At 47.9% G+C, this 18,706-nt stretch overlaps 1 protein-coding gene across 2 annotated transcripts; it reads left to right on the top strand.

The window, feature by feature from the left end:
* Positions 1-2,431: 2,431 nt before the first annotated feature.
* On the top strand, positions 2,432-17,686 carry dyrk3 (dual specificity tyrosine phosphorylation regulated kinase 3). Of its 2 annotated transcripts, XM_056273574.1 has the most exons (6): positions 2,432-3,464; positions 5,994-6,103; positions 13,448-13,653; positions 13,855-14,167; positions 14,287-14,703; positions 14,832-17,686. In XM_056273574.1, exons 1-6 carry the CDS (start codon positions 3,422-3,424, stop codon positions 15,564-15,566), a joined length of 1,824 nt encoding a protein of 607 aa, XP_056129549.1. In that variant the 5' UTR covers positions 2,432-3,421; the 3' UTR covers positions 15,567-17,686. The 2 variants fall into 2 exon arrangements, with proteins under 2 accessions (XP_056129549.1, XP_056129548.1); XM_056273573.1 differs by lacking the exon at positions 2,432-3,464 and having other exon boundaries at positions 5,701-6,103.
* Positions 17,687-18,706: the final 1,020 nt, after the last annotated feature.

The raw sequence follows: 18,706 nt of genomic DNA, 5'->3' as shown, positions 1-18,706 counted from the left end.
GGGGCAACACCATATCTTAACTGCATCCACACGCTGCTTCGTAATGCAATCGGATGTGTGTGTGCGCAAGCGTGCAACACATTTATATGCATTCGTGTGCATGTTTATGTGCGCTTGTGTTTGGAAAAAAACTCAAAATTACAATAAACATTTTCGTTCTGGTTTAACAATATCTTTATGCAACAATATTGCTTCTAATATAGCTGTCTTCAACAAACCCTAATTTCAGAGGGCAGGCACTGCTTGTTATTGGTCCAATAAACTCACAGGTGTCAGTGTCTGTCACTGAGTGCGAGACTAAATACAGAGTCCCCAGCCCCCACAGGGACCTATAGGTAGCTTTGCACCTGGTCCCATCTCTTGCTGTGGCTGTAAATTCACTGGCAGTGATCAGACCTACGCTTGTTCTTCACACTAAAACCTTGTACCATATTGGGAGAGAATTGCAACGGCCAGACTGATTCAAAGGTATTGTTAACCTCCTCTCTCTCTCTACACCTCCATCTAAGAATAATCAGCTACTGCCAAGCTGGCCTTAGGGACTGGCCCCTGCCCAGAAGTCAGCCTGAAATTGTGTCAGTATGCTTATTTATGGCAGCAAATATAGACAGGCCCCTCTTCTCACCTCTGAGAAAGATCTAAGATTAGCATCATCCTCTGCCTGGACCATGTAGCACTATCTGAATTTAGCCTGTCCCCCACCTCATGCCTGCCCTGTCTCACTCTGCCTGTCCTCTGCCCTGCCCCTTACTATATCTAGCCCTGTATATCTATCTATCCCTTCTCCACTTTCAATCCCTGGATCAGTTTGCCACCAAGGGTGAGCTATATTTGCAAAACTAAGTGAATTACAGGGCGCTGTGTGCCTGTAATGCTTGCCCCCCATCTGCTATGCTGCAAAACCCTGTGCTGGGGAAAACCAATGTAGTAATTGGTAAAATCATTAAACATTTATATTTGTAATGGAAATGCTCTCCGATCATGCGAGCACGTTTCACATGATCTCTCGGGTAAGAAGTTAACCAAGACACTCCGCTTGGCTATATGGCTACGGTTAAAGGACCAGTGTTTTGGCACGTTTAACTAATTTACTACAAATCATGTATACTTTACATTACTCACTATGACGTTAGATACCCCCCCCCATCTTACAGGCAGTCATCCCAAATCACATTCTCCCTAGGGCCCCAAAAAGGCTTGGGCCGGTCCTGGCTGTATGCTTTGGAAAACGCTCGGGAGTAATGTAAAGTACATGCAATTTGTAGTATCAGAATCAGAATCAGATTTACTGGTCAAGCATGTTTCCACATACAAGGAATCTGTCCTGGTTTGGCTCACATCCATTGATTATACACAATTCACAACAGCAGCCAAAAGGTTAGGGGTAAGGGCGGGGGGGGTAAACATTAAGAATAAAGGTTGGGGTTGGAATACTGTAAATGAAAATACGCTATGGTGTACAGGTTGCAGAGAACAGAACTGAAGGTTAAATATTGCACCATAGGGTGCACACGCACGCGCACGCGCACGCACACGCACACACAGGGTTGGCTATACACTGAAGCGGTGAGTAAATCTCAAACCAAACAAATGTTCTGGATCCTATGTGAAAACGTGACATATTTGCTTTAAGCTACATCCAACGCTAATATGGACTCTCTTCTCGTTAGAAGATCGGTTTCCGGTGCGTCTCCAGACGGGTCGAGGTGGGTTTTGATTGGTTTCGAAACCGCATTAGGAAATCACGAACTGTTAGCTTAGCACAAACCGCATCCGACTCTGACGTGTACCGGCGGCCACACTTTCAAATAAATAAATAAATAAATAAATAAATAAAACATTGAGCAATGACAATGGGTTGTACGAAAAATCGATAACAAATCACATAACGTATCTACGAGAATATTTGGGTTTACAACTGTTTTGTGAATTTACTGAAAGGGATTTACGACAGAGCAGGAGGGACAGCGCCGACGAAGCTGTCGCGGCCCGATGACGCAATATCCGCACCACCCCTGACATGTTGGAATATGTAATAACCCCGTCATAACGCCGTTTGTACTCGTCGCCTATTATCCAGCATATTTTGTGAAGGCAGAACGACTGGCAAATCGAATCCTAACACCAGACGCGGTTCGGGAAAACAAACTGATCCAGGTTGCAGACTAGGAGCCCCCGGAATGCTTTGCGAAAGTCTGCGGAAATAGATCGCTGCAGCGCAGCGCAGTAAAAAGCAAAACGGGCTAAACTCGATTAAAAAAAAACCGTGCAAAAAAAAGACACTGGTGTGGTCCTTTAAACGCTGGGGGACACCCTTTTGCTTCAGTGCCAAGATGGAGCAGAAAACCACGCCTTATCTCGACACCCCCCCACCCCCACCTCCACTCCCCCGTCCGCCTCTGTCCATACGATACACCGGAGAAGACGCCCAGTGACAACACACAAGAGAGCGTTACGTCGAATACGATACTCCTTGTGCAAAAGAGGAACGGGATTATACGCCGTACACAAGCCGCCTTGTCGCACCGACGGCAGGTTATGTTCTCCCCGAGGCGGCGATGATGCGCTCGGTCGTCGTTTCTGTGCACAAGGGGGGCCATTGCCCAGAGTTGAAGCTAGTGCGCTAGCCCGTTTTCGGGGGTGGCTAGCCCGGGGCTCGGCACGACGTGACGCCACTCGAACGGTCCCGCGAGGCGGACACGTCCTGCGGGTTTTCACCCCGCGCGCGCGCGAGAGAGAGAGACAGAGAGAAAAAAAGGAAAAGAAAAGCTAACGCGGCGCTAGCATCGGCGTTCGCTAGCGAGCGTCGGCTAAACCGGGACCGAGAACACACGGGGATGGTTCTGTGGATCGAAACGCTCCGTCTGCAGAGAAAGGCGAGGGGCAATAAGGGTTATCGCACCGCCGGGCTGTAACTTTTGGGACTCCGGCTGCTTTTTTAACGGAGGGGGACGGCGCTCACGGTTTTGCGGTGGTTTTTTTTGTTGTTGTCTTGACGCCCGGCTCATCTTCTCTTCTTCTTCTTCGTTTCTTTTGTTTTTCTCGTGCCCCCTAGAAAGAAGACCGCTACATGGTAGCCAGGGCCGGCGCCAGAGCTAGCCGAGGGCACGGCTGCGTTGTTTCGAGGGGGGAGAACAAAAGGGATCTCCGCCCCGCGGCGACGTGTGGCGAAACTCGGTGCTGACTAACCGCGACAATAAATCGAGGATAAGCTGAAGTTTAGGAAAAAAACGAAACGATAAGTGAACGTTAAGGGTCACCGACTCTTATTAGCGCGCTATAAATGGCACAAGCTTCGCTGGCTGGTCGTTGACGTTAAATTGAATATTTTAACTGGTGTGGAGATTTTTTTGGGTTTTTTTGTGGCATTATCTCTCCTCCCCCCCTCTTCGGATGCTGGCATCAAACCCAAACTGCAGTCATGATGATAATAAGCAGGAAACCAGAGGGCCCCATAGCAACAGGTAATTAAAAACGCGAGGGGTAAGGACGTTGTTTGTCGCACTGGAAATGTTGTGTAGTTACTATGTGACACATGAATAAGAGCTGTCTTCTCTATTATAACAGCCGCCTTCCAGCATCTATTGCGTTTACGAAAACGCGCCCCGTGTGTGTGTGTGTGTGCGTTTGTTGCAGGATCCCCCTCGAAATAGCCGATGCGCCGCTGCCTCTTCGTGCGGACTCGGGTGTGGGACGTCACGTCGGCCCTGTGTGCGCGCGCGCGCCGTAGAGACGGAGCGAGACGGTCGTTTATGCGCACGCGACCTGTGAAGGTGTTTTGGCCTCGCGGCTTGATATCGATCACTGGGACTCGTGTTTGGAATAGCGCCGACTTCCCGGCTCGAGTTCGGCCTTGTCGGTGTTTGAAAAGCGCCTCATTATCCGCGAGGGTGGCGGCTTCTTCTTCTTCTTCTGTGGGGGTTAATTGAGTTAAAATTTTTGAACAGTGTGTGTGTGTTTGCTGGCGGTTGCTAGGCAGTTTACGTCACAGGCGGTTTGCCGGTGCGGATGTTTGGGATGAAGCTGGTCGCGTTCAAGCTCGAGACAGTTTTTGCTTATTGGCATTTAGTGTTGTTTTTCCACGGCGAGCTAGCTCGAGCGCTGTCGTCGTCTCTTGAAAGACAGGTGATCGCCGCTTGTCTGTGTGTGTGTGTGTGTGTGTGTGTGTGTGTGTGTGTGTGTGTGTGTGTGTGGGGTCTGGGTAGACTGTAAGACTTGAGTTGCCCTTCTGGGATAAAAGTTGCCAGAATTTGAATCGAAATCCGTCAGTTCTTAGTTTCTCTTCAGGGTGCCGCAAACGTAAGTAAGGTGCTCGCTACTGTACTTTTAAGGCCACGAGAGGGGCTTATAAATGCATAGATTAGGTTTTTGGTGGAAGTGGCCTCCATCTGTAAGGGGGCATTCAGCCCAGAATTTTGGGAACAAAAAGAAAGGCAGCGCCTGCCCCCCCCCCCTCCTGGCAGCACCCCCCTCCTGGCAGCACCCCCTGGCAGCACCCCCCCTCCATTTTACGACATTGTCATCCGTATGTTTGTTTATTCGGAGCTTGTTCTCGCTCCCCTCTGGCGTGTGGCCCCAGAAGGGTTTTCTTTGGACAGTTGAAATCTAATTTTGCTTAATAAGACGCATATTTGTTCCCGAGCTTTGTTCCGACACTGTTACAGTTAGGTTTGCTTGGACACTTGAGTTGGATGCGTTACAAAGTGCAAAGCCCCCTGTTTTCCAAACTAACGGGGCCTGTGCCTGCCCAATAATTAGCGTGAAACCTTAATGCCTCTATCTGCTGTGCTGTGCGGCTCTAATTCGTCTGTATCCAAGCAGCAGGTTTTAATCTCCTGGATCCTGTCTGTTGACAGCCTGGCATTGGGGACACAGCCTGTGACGCACCTGCACCAAATTGCAACTCTCTCTAGGGTTGCTGGTAGCTGTGACCCCCCCCAAAACCCAAATCATGGCCTTTCCTTCGCAAGCAAGCCAACCTCAGCCAACAGCTCTGTAGATGGTTTGCGCACGCAGCCTCTTCGGCCGCGTGAAGGACGTCGGTTGGTACAATACGAGAACGTTCTTTTAATGGACCAGCATCGGCAAGTAGCAATAATCGTGTCAACTATAATGATGGTTAAATAGAACAGCTGGCCTATGGGGTTTGTCACTTGAGTACGTGAGTTCCCCCTAGTGCCCCTGGTGTCCTTTTCTTCTGTGTACCCCATGTGATCTTGTATTGTGTGTTTAGTGGACCGTCGTCAAGGTGTGCACGCACAGCAGTTTTCAGTGCTGTGCACCCGCATCCTACCGTACTTGCTCTATTCCTGGACACACCTGGTGTGTCCAGTACGCAGCTCAGCCTGAATGGACAGATGGGCAGATGGAAAGATGCTGTCGTCACAGAGGCATCTGTTACCCATATTAGTCCAATAAGACCAGTTGCGATGCTAACTCTCCGGGACCCTAAGCCCTGTCTAAGCCGGTCTGGTTGCCTCTCTAGCCTTGGATGTTCTGTGTTAGGTCTGCTAATATTGACCTTTTGCATCAGCAAATTTTGCCCATGTTGTTGTGGTATTTGATAGCTTGTTGCATTCACTTATGAAGAGGTGTGGAGTTTGGGCAGCTTGCTGAGGTTAGCTCTGCTGGGTTCACAAAAAATGATTTAATCTATCCCTTGGGGAGCTTTCATAATGGATAGCTTGACTGATGAAATAATCAATATGACTTTGGCTGCTTTGAAGAAACCGAGTGATTTCCTACCTCTGTGGAGATTAGATCGGATCTCTGAGTCTTGTCCTCTGAACTCATTTCTTTTGACTGTCTCTGAGTAAAACTAACCCCGGGTGCTGCTCTGGGACTGCTCACTGCTCCTAGCTGCACAGCTAGGATGGGTTAAATGCAGAGGATGTGTTTCCCCACAGGGATGAATCAAGTATATCTTATCTTGTCTTGTCTTAACAGTCCTTTCCCAAGTCTAACATTTTATCTTCCATCTTTGCTTCCTTTAGCCCGACATGGCGACGGTCTGTATGACTCCTACATGAGAACAGACCACATTCTGAAAGACGAAGCAGATACAAACAGTCCCTCTGGGCTACCCCCCATGCCCAAACACACGGTGAGTTTACACACATACACACACACGCGCATACATGTGTGCATACATGTGCCTTTTACCTTCAAAGAAGGATGAATTGGTTCATCTGTATACAACATTTATTGACAAATGCGTTTCATGAAACATATCTGTCAATAAACGTTGTAATAAACAATATGGTGGCGTAACGACAGAAAATAACTATCAGTTTCATATGCAAATTGCCGTTACCATTTTTATTATTCGCATTATTGTTTATAAAGGTGGTGATACCTGCAGTCAGTTGAGACTGAAGAGGTCACTTAGATGAGTGATGAAACGTTTCTCTCAATAAACGTTGTGTCCAGATGAACCGATTCAGCTGTCTGTGACCTACTCGAGGCCCATTCCTCACTGACACTCTTCCTACCCCCTCCCTCAATACCCCCTTTAGCAATGCATGACAGGATGGGTAAGCTTGTCTTTTATATATGTGTTGCTTAGTCAAGTCATGATCGTTTCTCATGGTCAGTAAGGTACGATATTAAGAATGCAGTCACAATCAGTGAAGAAGAAATGTGAAACTAATGGATTGCATTAGGAAGAGAGTCGGTAGGAGATCTTGACCTCAGAAGGGGTTCGTCAGTGGAGTTTGCAGTTCACAAGTGTGAGATGCTTTGTGTTAGGATTCGTTGTAAAGGTCTGCGCTGAATTGAGATTTAAGCCTTAGACCAACTTTGCACCCACAATGTCCTGACCCCGTCTAAACCAGGCACAACAGTTTAGCGCTCAACAGTGAGCCGTCGTTAGCACACATATGTGCATTCTGGCTTTGTCCAGGAACTCCCGCATGCATCACATCACAGAGGGAGAGAGGGAGAGAGCGTGAGAGAGGAGTAGTAAATCCTGTATGCAGGTAAAGCCGTGGCTGCTACTTTTAGACGAATGACTTTGAAAAACCAACAGGAGACATAGCCCGGCATCTGTGACGATAACCGCATGACCGCAATACCGTAGTCATGTGATGCCTACCGCGGGGTTGAGCTCATTACTGCCATCACCGCAATTTTTTATTTTTTTTTTTGCATTTAATTTTTTTGCTGGTGAAAGTTACAGGAGTGCATAATGGTATGTGATATGACTATAAACACAATAATAGATGTGCTCCTAAAAAAACACACTGTGATGGCCTGGCGGCCTGTCCAGGGTGTCTCCCCGCCCGCCGCCCAGTGACTGCTGGGATAGGCTCCAGCATCCCCGCGACCCGAATTGGGATAAGCGGCTTGGATAATGAATAGATATAAACACAACAATCATGGTTTAGTTGCATGATCATTGACCGTCTTGCATCCTGTGTTCAAGGGCTCCCGGAGAAACAAAACTTTTCAGCCGCTCGTCTCCTCGGCTGTACGAGCGAGGGGGAGGGCCAGCCCGTTCAACATGCGGAGGATTTCTTTCGTGCGTGTCCGGTTATCACGAATCATTTCTAGGCTTGGGTACTTGTAGTATCTACAGATCATGTTCAGTTGAATACGTACACTCGCAATACACAGACGCAGAAGAGAGAAGCATAAAGTAAACACTTGGAGGATCTGGTAATGCCGGTACAGTTGACGCCAGCTTAGACATTATTCAATTCAACAATGGCGACAAATCTAGTCCCAAAAGCCAAATATTACATCCCCTATTTGGGCATATTTTGGCGTTGAGCCACACAACAAGGGGCAGCCAGTGAATTTGGACGGGGTGGGGTGGGGTATTGGTGGTAAACCGCCGAACCGTGGAGATATGTTGCTTTTTCACTGCGGTAAGAAAAGAAAAAAAAGATCCGTACCGTCGCAGCCGCCCCATCGTTGCCTCCTGTCTACTGTGGGTGTTCCTGCTCGGTCAGTAGCTCCAGGCTCTACACAGGTCTGGCCCGGGGGCAGATCACTAGTCCACACAATGTAAAAAACAAAGCAAAAAAACAACAGTATATGTTTTCTGTTACCCTTATTACCTCTCTCCATATAGTTCCGGCTACGCAAGACGCGCGGATGTGGTGTTTTACTGACAAACGGAGTGACAGAACATTTGTTTGCCAGCCGTCTCAACCTGTGCCCCCTCCCCCCTCCTTGCGTTCACGAATATTTATAAATGGCGTAAAACCAAATTGGAGCTGGTGGCCGTCAGCCGAACGGCCCACATGCATCCCGCCCATCTGCCTCTGATGTCGGTCAGTAGACGGGAGCGCCGTAGGTGTGCGAGGATATGTCACTGTGAACTGGCAGCCTGCCTCGCATACCCCCCCCTTTGATTCTCATGCTTTTGGCAGGAATTACAGACACACAGACAACAACCAGCGTAAGCAAAGCACACACACACACAGACACTGGCGTGGAAAAATGGCTGGTCCGGGGATTGTAAATGTTTACTGGGCTTGAAAATCTGACCCACAAACCAAATCGACATTTCTCTCTAATCAACGTTTCTCCTGCGCTTTCTTCTCTCGTTTCTCGGCCGATGTAACCTTCCAGCAGCGGGCCCACTTTTCTAGTGCGGCCCCGTTCTTCTACCCCCCCCCCTTTTTTTTTTCTTTTTTTTTTTTTTTTGTCCTCCTCTCCCTCTCTTTTCTCTTACGCTTCCGACACACGGACCCGTGTATAGCTCGGTCCGGTCCCGCCCCGGTCTTTGTGTGTGCACAACACGCCGTCGCTTTGTGCCGCGCCTCATCCTTGGCACGTCATGAGAGAATGACAAACGAGCAAAATCGTCGTTATCGTGTTGCCGGCGTCGTCTTCAGATTTTAATGAGAGGGGGAGAGGGCACGGCACTGGTCGGGTTTTGTCCGCACGCCGACATCGATCCCTTATTGCTGTGACCCGGTATTTGGTTCCGCGTGACCGAGATTTCCCGGGGTGCGGGACGGTGTGTGTGTGTGTGTGTGTGTGTGTGTGTGTGTGTGTGTGTTTGCATGCCGGCTGGATCCGAGGCGTGCCGGGGGAATCGGTGCACGTATCCCGAGCGTGTTCGGGGAGAAGGAGGACAGGGAGCTCAGGTGTTTCCCCTGGCAGCAGAGATTAGCCCTGTACCATGTGCTGTACACGGCGGCGCCGCACACAGAGGGCCCGCCGCCGCCGCTCTCTTGCGTATCACTCGGTTGTTACCGACAGTCCCCGGCTCCGCTGCCGCCATTCCCACTCGCCACTGTTCTGCCCTGTTATGTTTCACTGCTCCCCGTGGAGCCGTTCATCCGTTTTATTGCCGGGGAGAATCAATAATCCAACCGCAGTCGAAAGTCAATTCGCTGAAAGATTTTTTTTCTTCTTCTTTACCCTAACTAACCTACCACGGGTTCATTCAGTGTTGCGTTACCGTCACCGGTATATGTCGGATGTGTAAAACTTATTTAGCCGTGACCTTTTTGGTCGAAACATGCTGACGTTTTCATGTACCTGCCAGTTAAGCCGTTAAAATAAGGACCTTTTTTTTTTTTTAAATTCTCCTACACACTTTCGTCCTCCGCTTTACTTTTTTGGGGATACCTATAGCATCAATTCTTTAGACAGTTTTTGATTTAAAAAAAAAAATCCACATTTTATTTTTCTATTTTTTTTCACGTCCTTGTAATGTTGTGCGAGGGGGGTTTAGTGAGGTATGGCTGTCCATGTTGTCTACAGTGTTTGTTGTACGAAGTCCAGGGCGACAACTGCATGTGACCCCGTTGTCTGTAGCGTGGCTTTGCGATAAGTTGAGTCTATATGGCTTGATGTTAAAGCCACGTGCCGCTGCTATTTTCAGTCCATGCCTGCAGCACACACACACACACACGCACACACACACACACACACACACACACACACACACACACACACACACACACACACACACACATGGATGTAGAGTCTTCTGTCAGTAAAATAACACCTACTTCAGATGCATGTTTCCCTGTGGTGTGTTTATCAGCTGACCTGCTTTCTGCCCCAGATCTTTCGGCTGCTAGTATAAGTCATAACTAGTGGCTTCATAGTCCAACTTCAATGATCCTCGTACCCGGAAATGGGTTAAAAGAAAACAGTTGGAATCCAGACCCCCCCCCCCCCCAGCTGGTGGAAACAATTCCACCCATTTAATAACTAGAAGAGTGCCCTCGGTAGAGTGCAGATCCCCCGCCAGGGGTATCTCCCCTTCTCTGGTGCTCGGACTTGGCGACAAACCGTCCCTTTTGTCCCCTACTGGGAGAAGGGAAAATGCGGAGGCACTGCCTGTGTATCTCCCCTCTCTCCGGTGCTTGGACTTGGGCGAAAAACCAGCTGAGGAGTTAGCACTTAATCGCGGTATAAAACAGTTTTTCAAAGGTTTTGAATCACCGCAACCACGAGAGGTTCCCTATTTTTCTTTTCTTTTTTTGGGGGGGGGATTTTCCCCCCTTTTTTCTCCCCAGTTGTACTTTGTCAATTACTCCACTCTTACGAGCCATCCCCGGTCGCTGCTCCAGCCCCTCTGCCAAGCCGGGGAGGGCTGCAGACTACCACATGCCTCCTCCAATACATGTGGCGTCGCCAGCTGCTTCTTTTCACCTGACATGAGTTTCGCCAGGGGGACGTAGCGCGTGGGAGGATCATGCTGTTCCCCCCATTTCCCCCTCCCTCCTGAACAGACGGCCCGACCGACCAGAGGAGGCACTAGTGCAGTGACCAGGACACACACCCACATCCGGCTTCCCACCCGTAGACACGGCCATTTGTGTCTGTAGGGACGCCTGACCAAGCCGGAGGTAACACGGGGATTCGAACCAGCGATCCCCGTGTTGGTAGGCAATGGATTAGACTGCCATGCCACCCGGATGCCCCTACGAGAGGTCCTTGATCATACAGTCATAACTCTGCACAAAAATTATTAGGCTGACAGGCCCAGTAGTACATTAGCAGTGGACAGATACACGCACACACGGAAACCAGTGTTTTTCCTGCCATTACAAGACTTTTTTTTTTTGTGCAGCGCCCAAGTCAATTGAACAGGAAATATGGAAAAAAAGTTTTTAATATGCTGCAATCAAGCTAAAAAATCGACCTAATAAAAAGGTTTTGCCTTTCAGTCTGTGGATATGCAGCCTCCTAGATGGACCCTCGCACGAAAGTGACCAAGTCTAATATGAACTTGCATTTTCCGAAAAGAAAAGGCTTGCTATGCAACCATTTTGGTCTGACCCTAACCCTGTCTTTATTTTCATAACATAATAAAGCTGAGTATACCATTTACACATGCACATGTGTGACCCACATCTACGGCTGACTCAGATCAGGAAGCGACAAGAATTTGCAACACTTCCTGTTTTGACTGCAACCTAGAGGCAGTTGTTCCTTTATAACTGTTGCATTTTTTGGATTATCGAAATTCTTTTTAATAACCTTTGATCATGTCGCTGCCCGATCTTAGTCAACCATAGATGTGAATCGAGCATGTGCACAGTTGACTCAGATCGGGCAGCGACAGAGAGCAGTGTTGGTTGAACGGGGTAGAGAGTGAATGAAGAGAGGGAGTGGCGATAGTGAGAACAAAGGTTTTTCGAAGGTTTTTAATCACCGCAACCACGTGTGGTTCTTCACCATATAGTATAACTGCACAAAAAACTTTTAAGCTGATGCGTTCAGTAGTTTGCGAGATTAGCCGCGGACACACACACACACACACATACAAACACAAACTGGCAGGGAGGCTTGAAGACTCATGTAATATGTATGCCTCTGTGGTATGCTTCTCATCAGGACACAGGTGGGAGCACGTGATTTCCTTAGTGTCTTCCAGGGCAGGAGAATATAATCTAACTTTAATGGCTGCCATTTCCCTTCTGCTCCATAATCTTGTGGAGAGTCTTTCCGTTGGCAAGAGAGGGAAAGAGAGCAAGAAGCAGGGAGGAGGGAGGAGGGCTGAATTCCTGGGGTAGGCTGAAACCAAGCTGTTTACTGGCAGCCCAGAGCGAGGCTACAGAGTTTGCCCGTAACACTTCTAGCCCGCTTTTACTGTCTTTTCTGGGCTTCGGTGGCACCGCTCAAGTAGTTGGTAGACTTCGCTTGAACTACACAACAGGATCTTTGCTCAAGTCTGGACAGTGTGGAGGAGTTAGGAAAATGTTGGGCCTTTTCCTGGGGTTGGACTAGAAATATATGGTGGGGTCTTTTGTCTGTCTTTTCAAAGGGATTTTTCTTTTAATTGCAATTGGAGATCCTTGTTTCGTATAAAGAGATGGTATGATTAATTATTGTGAGGTATAATCTACCCTGACTAGGCCTCACTAACCGGCTCAGAATAGACATCAACCAAAATCACTTCCTGTCAGGATATTCAGGGATGGAATTCAAAACACGCATGTAAGTATACATGTAGGGATTTTGAGAGAGAAGTTACTTATAACTGTCTTTGAACTGGTGTTTAACAGCTGGAAAACAGTAGACAGTCAGGGATGTGGGACACTATACTAATGCTGCAGATGGGGGTGGGCCAGTCCTTGTATATGTCAGGTGGGGGTGGGGAGATGGCGTTTGAACCTGCAGGCTGTTCTCCATGACAGGATTCAGATCCTGTTGGGCTGGTTTCACCGACACCCTGCTCTAGATTTGATAATGGCTCAATAGACCACACTCTGAACACTCAGCTGTTCATTCAGATTTTGGTGCTGTAACACAACAGGATTAGTCGGTCCTGCTAGCTAGCTAGCTAGACGCCTGCCCACAATGTGGGCTGGAGGACATGTTCGCAGGAATCCCCTCTCGGCTTTCCTATTCAGCTTAAGTGACCTCGGCTCTGGCCAGATCAGAGTCATGGCCATTGATCTGTTGGTGGGTGTATAGCTGGGAATGATGGAATAGATTTTGCTTTGGGGTGTATTACTATACTATTTTTTTTCACAGTCTGCCCTTAAAACAATTTTCATCGTTCCTTGTGCACCATATAGGCTCACAGACTCCTAAGCTCTTCTGTATTGTGTTTTTTTCTGTAAAGCTCTAATGTGATTGAGGCCACCAACAAAATGTGTTTTGCAATGGAATATTTTCGACAACCACTCATGCTGAGTGGCTTTTCAAAGGCTGTAAGCTGCTCCCACTTTGCACAATGTGTGACTGGTCTGTAGCTTGGGATGGTACCAGTAGCCAAACATGCACGGGTACACACATACAGAGGTCCCCTCTCCACTCTATTGAACACATTCATGCAACACAATGAACAACATGTCTCCTACACAATGAACTACAATAATTACACCCAACTGTAGCCTCTATAGCGGCTAGAGGTCAATGTTTACCGGTTGGCATTCTAAGGTCCTCTGTCTGTCTGTCTGTCTGTCTCTCCCTCTCCGCCCCCCCCCCCCCCGTCTCTCTCTCTCTCTGTTTTTTCTCTCCGTCTCAGGTGGTCAGTAACAAGGCCGTCATGAGGGATCAGGTGACTGTGCGGGGAGGTCAGCTGAAAGTCAAGTACCTGTATGAAGACTCCACATACAACCGTAAGATCAGTGCTGTTACCACGGCAAACACGCACAACAGTGGGACCACTGGTCTGCCGCCCGGCAAACCCGTTCCTGTCTCCAGTCTGTCCAAGGAGCGCAGTGTGGACAGGTGTGTGTGGCGCATGTGTGAAGACCACCACAACAGCTGTTGGATGATTTTCAGATAATGCTTGCTGGGCCCAACTGTAATCTTAATATAATTGTAAACATAGGCCAATCGCAGACATCCAAATCATTAAATTGGAAGTAATTTTTCATTATGGAACTAAAATGAAAAACGGAAAAATGATGCTGTTTTTGTTGGTTGCAGCACGGGCTCCAGTAAGGGCTCTAGTGACTCATCTGGCCCCCAGGGAACTGGGAACGGAGGGAATACCACAAGCAGTGGCAAGCTGTGTGGCCCCCTGACTCCAGAGCAGGCTCTGAGACAGTACCGTCCCCAGCTGACCACCCTGGAGCAGACGGAAATCCACTCCTACCCAGATGTCTACTTCATCGGACCCAATGCAAAGAAGAGGCCTGCTGTGGCCGGGGGCAATAACAATTGTGGCTACGATGATGAACAGGGGGGCTACATTCACGTCCCCCACGATCACCTAGCCTACCGCTACGAGTTTCTCAAGGTCATACATGCTGATGCATACTGTCATCTGTCAGCCAGCATGCCACTTAATTCTGAAAGATTTGCCATTGTTTCTGTTTCTTTGCTAATCTAACGTTCCCGCACTCTGTCCCTTTCTAGGTGATTGGCAAGGGGAGCTTTGGGCAGGTGGCCAAGGTGTACGACCATAAGTTGCAGCAGCACCTGGCCCTGAAGATGGTGCGCAACGAGAAGCGCTTCCACCGGCAGGCGCAGGAGGAGATACGCATCCTCGAGCACCTGCGCAAGCAGGACCGTAACGGCACCATGAATGTGGTGCACATGCTGGAGAACTTCACCTTCCGCAACCACATCTGCATGACATTTGAGCTGCTGAGCATGAATCTGTATGAACTGATCAAGAGGAACAAGTTCCAGGGCTTTAGCCTGCCGCTGGTGAGGAAGTTTGCCCACTCTATTCTGCAGTGTCTGGAGGCCCTGAGCAGACACAGGATCATCCACTGCGACCTCAAGCCAGAGAACATCTTGCTCAAGCAGCAGGGACGCAGTGGCATCAAGGTAAGACGTGGCATTTTTAAGAGTTTGTAATATCCATGCCTCTGGCAGCATGACAAGCCTTATACACGTGCACGCTCATTCACTCGCGCACTTACATTTGGTTGTTTTCTCACCCCTGTCACTGTCAGGTGATTGACTTTGGCTCCAGCTGTTTTGAACACCAGCGGGTGTACACTTACATCCAGTCCCGTTTCTACCGGGCCCCAGAAGTGATTCTTGGCTCACGTTATGGCCTACCCATCGACATGTGGAGCTTCGGCTGTATACTGGCCGAACTGCTGACGGGCTATCCCCTGTTCCCTGGGGAAGATGAGGGTGACCAGCTGGCCTGTGTCATGGAGCTGCTGGGCATGCCTCCACAGAAGGTTCTGGAGCAGGCCAAGCGAGCAAAGAACTTCATCAACTCCAAGGGACACCCACGCTACTGTGGGGCCAACACGCTGCCCACCGGGGCCACCGTGCTAACAGGGTCTCGCTCCCGCCGCGGCAAGATGAGGGGCCCGCCAGGCAGCAAGGAGTGGAGCGCTGCACTCAAGGGCTGCGAGGACCCCACCTTTACTGACTTCATTAAGAAGTGCCTGGACTGGGACCCCTCCTCTCGCCTCACCCCCAGCCAGGCCCTCAGACACCCCTGGCTCTACCGCCGGCTGCCAAAACCCCTGCCTGGGGCCGAGAAGAGCCAGGGTCCCACAGTCAAGAGGCTCCCCGAGCACCACAGCACCTCCTTCCCTTCCATCATGGCTAAAGGAGGACCTGGTTTGGTCACTGCCGCGGCCACCAACAACAAACTGAGGAGCAACATGATTGGAGACTCAGGGGAGGCCATACCATTCCGCACAGTCCTACCCAAACTTGTTTCCTAGAGAGAGAGAGAGAGAGAGAGAGAGAATCTTTGCTCCTTTCTCTGTCTCCCTCTCTCTGTCTCCCTCTCTCTTTCTTCCTTCCTTCACTTTATCACCATCTCCACTCCTCAGGAGGGGTAGGAGTACGGAACGGACCGGAGCCTTGGTTTTAAAAAATCGTTTGATTTGTTCCTTTTATTTGTTTTCTACAGAGTGGTGTCGACACCCCTGGTTTTTAATATTAGCCTAAGTGAGTGACACAGCGAAAGAAATGAATAAGACACTTTAAAAGCTTTGTCACAGCTTGTTTCTTTGAGCAGCTGTGTGATTTTTGTCTGACAACCATTATTGAGGTTTGATTTGGACATTGCTTTTTAAAGAAAAAACAACAACTTTGTGCGAGTGGAATGCTCTGTACATGAACGAATGTTTTCACCTGTGTGTTCTCACGTGAGTGTCAATGAGTTGCACATACACATTCACAATCTGTTTTTAAATGCTCAGCTGTGTGAGTGAAACTAAACAAAAATAAGAAAAAAAGGGCTGTAGAGGTGACGCTTGTATCAGGTATTAAGTCCTGGTCATCACCTTTTGGTTTTTTATAGGAAATGAAACACGCTCTAGTTTTAAGGCCCTGCACACAAAAGCACACTTGGTACACATACATACACACAGATGAAGATGGGTTGGCATTGTGATGTGAATGATTTAGGAATATAATTTTAGCAATAAATTAAGCCTGCATTTTCTTACCCCCCCCCCCCCCACTCTGCTCAGACTTTCCTGATCTCCAGTGATTGCATGTCAGCTGTGCGGGTGTGTGTATGTGGTTCTCAGTGTGTGTGTTTGTGTGTGTGTGTGTGCACGTGCGCATGTGAACGTGTCAGACTTAAGCATGTGGTGCTAGCGTATGAGTCATTGAGAAGGTATGGGACCAGCTAATTAAAGTCCCCAACTGCTACCCCAGCCTTCTCTGGTTGGAAAGTGATAAAGGGGATGATAGTGTCTCTGCTCTCTAACTGTGTCACGACCGCTCTGTACTTCACAGGGTGGTTCATATGAAACTGAGAAACACAGACACGCACACAAACACCTGTAGGTCACTGCCAGGAATTTTGGTGTTGGAAAGTGAGAGGTAGAAATTGCAGTGCTAGCAACTCTTCCATGCTGCTGATCGGTTGGTTAAGAGTTGGCAATGATAGTCACATTAAAGCCATTGGAGTAAAAGTGCATGATGGGATGATATGGAGAGCAGTATAAGAATATTATTGTTATAATTATTATTATTATTAAAAACTTGGGCTCAAGCTGGCCAGTGATAAGATGGGAGTGTGAACGTTCTATGGTTACTGAGGAAAGAGGTCTTTCTCAGGGAGACATACTTGATACATCCTTTACCCTTCTGTCTGTTTTACTTTACTTACACTTGCACTGTCCAGACCGTAGATGAACATGCATGCAGTTCGCAGTTTCCCACAGAGAGAAAATGCATATTAATATATATATATATATATAATATGTGTGTGTCTGCAGTGGGGGTCTTCATGCGCCACAATTTGATCTAGATTCTCCCTCCTTCCCCACTTGTTCATTCTCTCTCGTTTTCCGACTGTCATGTAGGGCAGGGAATCTCTTAAAGTCACAAATTGTGAATTATGGTGCTTTCCAAACTGACACACAAACACACACACACAGTGACCGTAACACACAAATGTGTGCACACGTGAACACAAATGATGCTAGGTGCATGTTGTATGGACCAGACCACTCAAAAGAGTTCAGGGAGAAGAAAAAAACTCAGTTGTACTCTCTCTCTCTCTGTCTTCTTTCAAAAACTTTTTCTCTCAGTAAACTGTCAGGGATTTCTAATCTTCCTGTCTCCTTTTTTAATATAGAAGTGATTTCTATTGCTGTTCTCTCCAGAATATCAGAGGATTTTTAACTGCAGAGGCGGGGGGTGAAAAGAGAAAGTTGTATGCTGACATGTTATTCTAGCTAGTAGGAGGGTGTTTGGTGTTCCAGCATGACACCAGAACATGTTATACAGACTGAGTGACTATGAGAAGAGAAACTGTACAGTAACCAAATGAACTTGTGATAGTTTCTTTTTCTAAAGAAAATAAAATGGATTATTAACTGAACTGTGTACTGTTCCGGAGTGATTTCTGGTTCCCTGTGGTTAGTTGTGTATATTTGTGGTTTAGGTTGGAAAATTGGTTTCTTTTGACATGTATTTGAAGTGACGCGTCATGCTGCCGTACATTAGGGCTGGATATCGCCACTGATTTCCCGAATCGATTCGATTCCCATTCACAAGGTCCTGAATCGATTTGATTTCCGGTTTGATATCGATTCGGTTGGGGATAATTCAGTTACAGTGCCAATTTTGCTTGGATATAAAAGAGATTCTCGGAGAACTAATGCGTTAGATTACATCTGCAACCCTCTTAACCTGGTGCATTATTACAAATATTAATGTTTACATTAATCGACCCCAAAGCAATTTCCAGTCTGTAATTTAAATTTCACACGTCAAGGGGGGGGACATTTAAAGACCGATTCGGGTTAAATGAATCGAGAATCAGACTATGACGAAGATTGATTCGAATGGGGAAAAGAGTAATTGAACCCAGCCCTACCATACATTTGGTAAACCAAACTGTATTGTGTCATGGGCCCCGTTTTGTTAAACGCTACATATTCCAAAGGGGCACAACTTGAGTTATGTCTCTTTATCAAACGTGATTCAATAAAGAGACATAGCAGCTGACATAAGTCACCTGTAAGCAGGTAGATAATGAAGAAGGTTAATCTTGGAGGCCCCGAGGATTTTCTCCTGATGAGTTCATGGTGAAATAACACTCTTTGACAAGAAACCCTGATGGCTCCTGGGCTCTATTTTATGAACATCTGAAATTTAAAAAAAAAAAAAAAAAATCGGTTCTCTGACCAAACTTAAGAGTTGAAACCATCGTTATCCAAAACGAGAAAGCTCCACCAGTAGTTTGCTCAGCAGTTCGAACAGTATTAAAGTAGTTGCGCAGTTATTAGATGTTAAAGATGGGCGGATCGATACCAAAGTATTGCAGCGAATTCGGGGGACAACGCGACCACAGGAACTGCCGCGGCGCGAATCCGTGTCGCCCGCACCGCAGGAGGCA

This window comes from Lampris incognitus, chromosome 2 (genome assembly GCF_029633865.1).
Source record: "Lampris incognitus isolate fLamInc1 chromosome 2, fLamInc1.hap2, whole genome shotgun sequence".
In the NCBI taxonomy this organism is placed as follows: domain Eukaryota; kingdom Metazoa; phylum Chordata; class Actinopteri; order Lampriformes; family Lampridae; genus Lampris; species Lampris incognitus.
The sequence above is the reverse complement of the archived record's forward strand: the minus strand, read 5'-3'. Positions and strand labels throughout refer to the sequence as shown.

Coding starts and splice junctions, on each gene's coding strand:
- dyrk3 (XM_056273573.1), top strand. CDS start 5,882: ATGCAGAGGATGTGTTTCCCCACAGGGATGAATCAAGTATATCTTATC. Junction 6,104..13,447: donor CCCCCATGCCCAAACACACG/GTGAGTTTACAC, acceptor TCTCCGTCTCAG/GTGGTCAGTAACAAGGCCGT. Junction 13,654..13,854: donor AAGGAGCGCAGTGTGGACAG/GTGTGTGTGGCG, acceptor TGTTGGTTGCAG/CACGGGCTCCAGTAAGGGCT.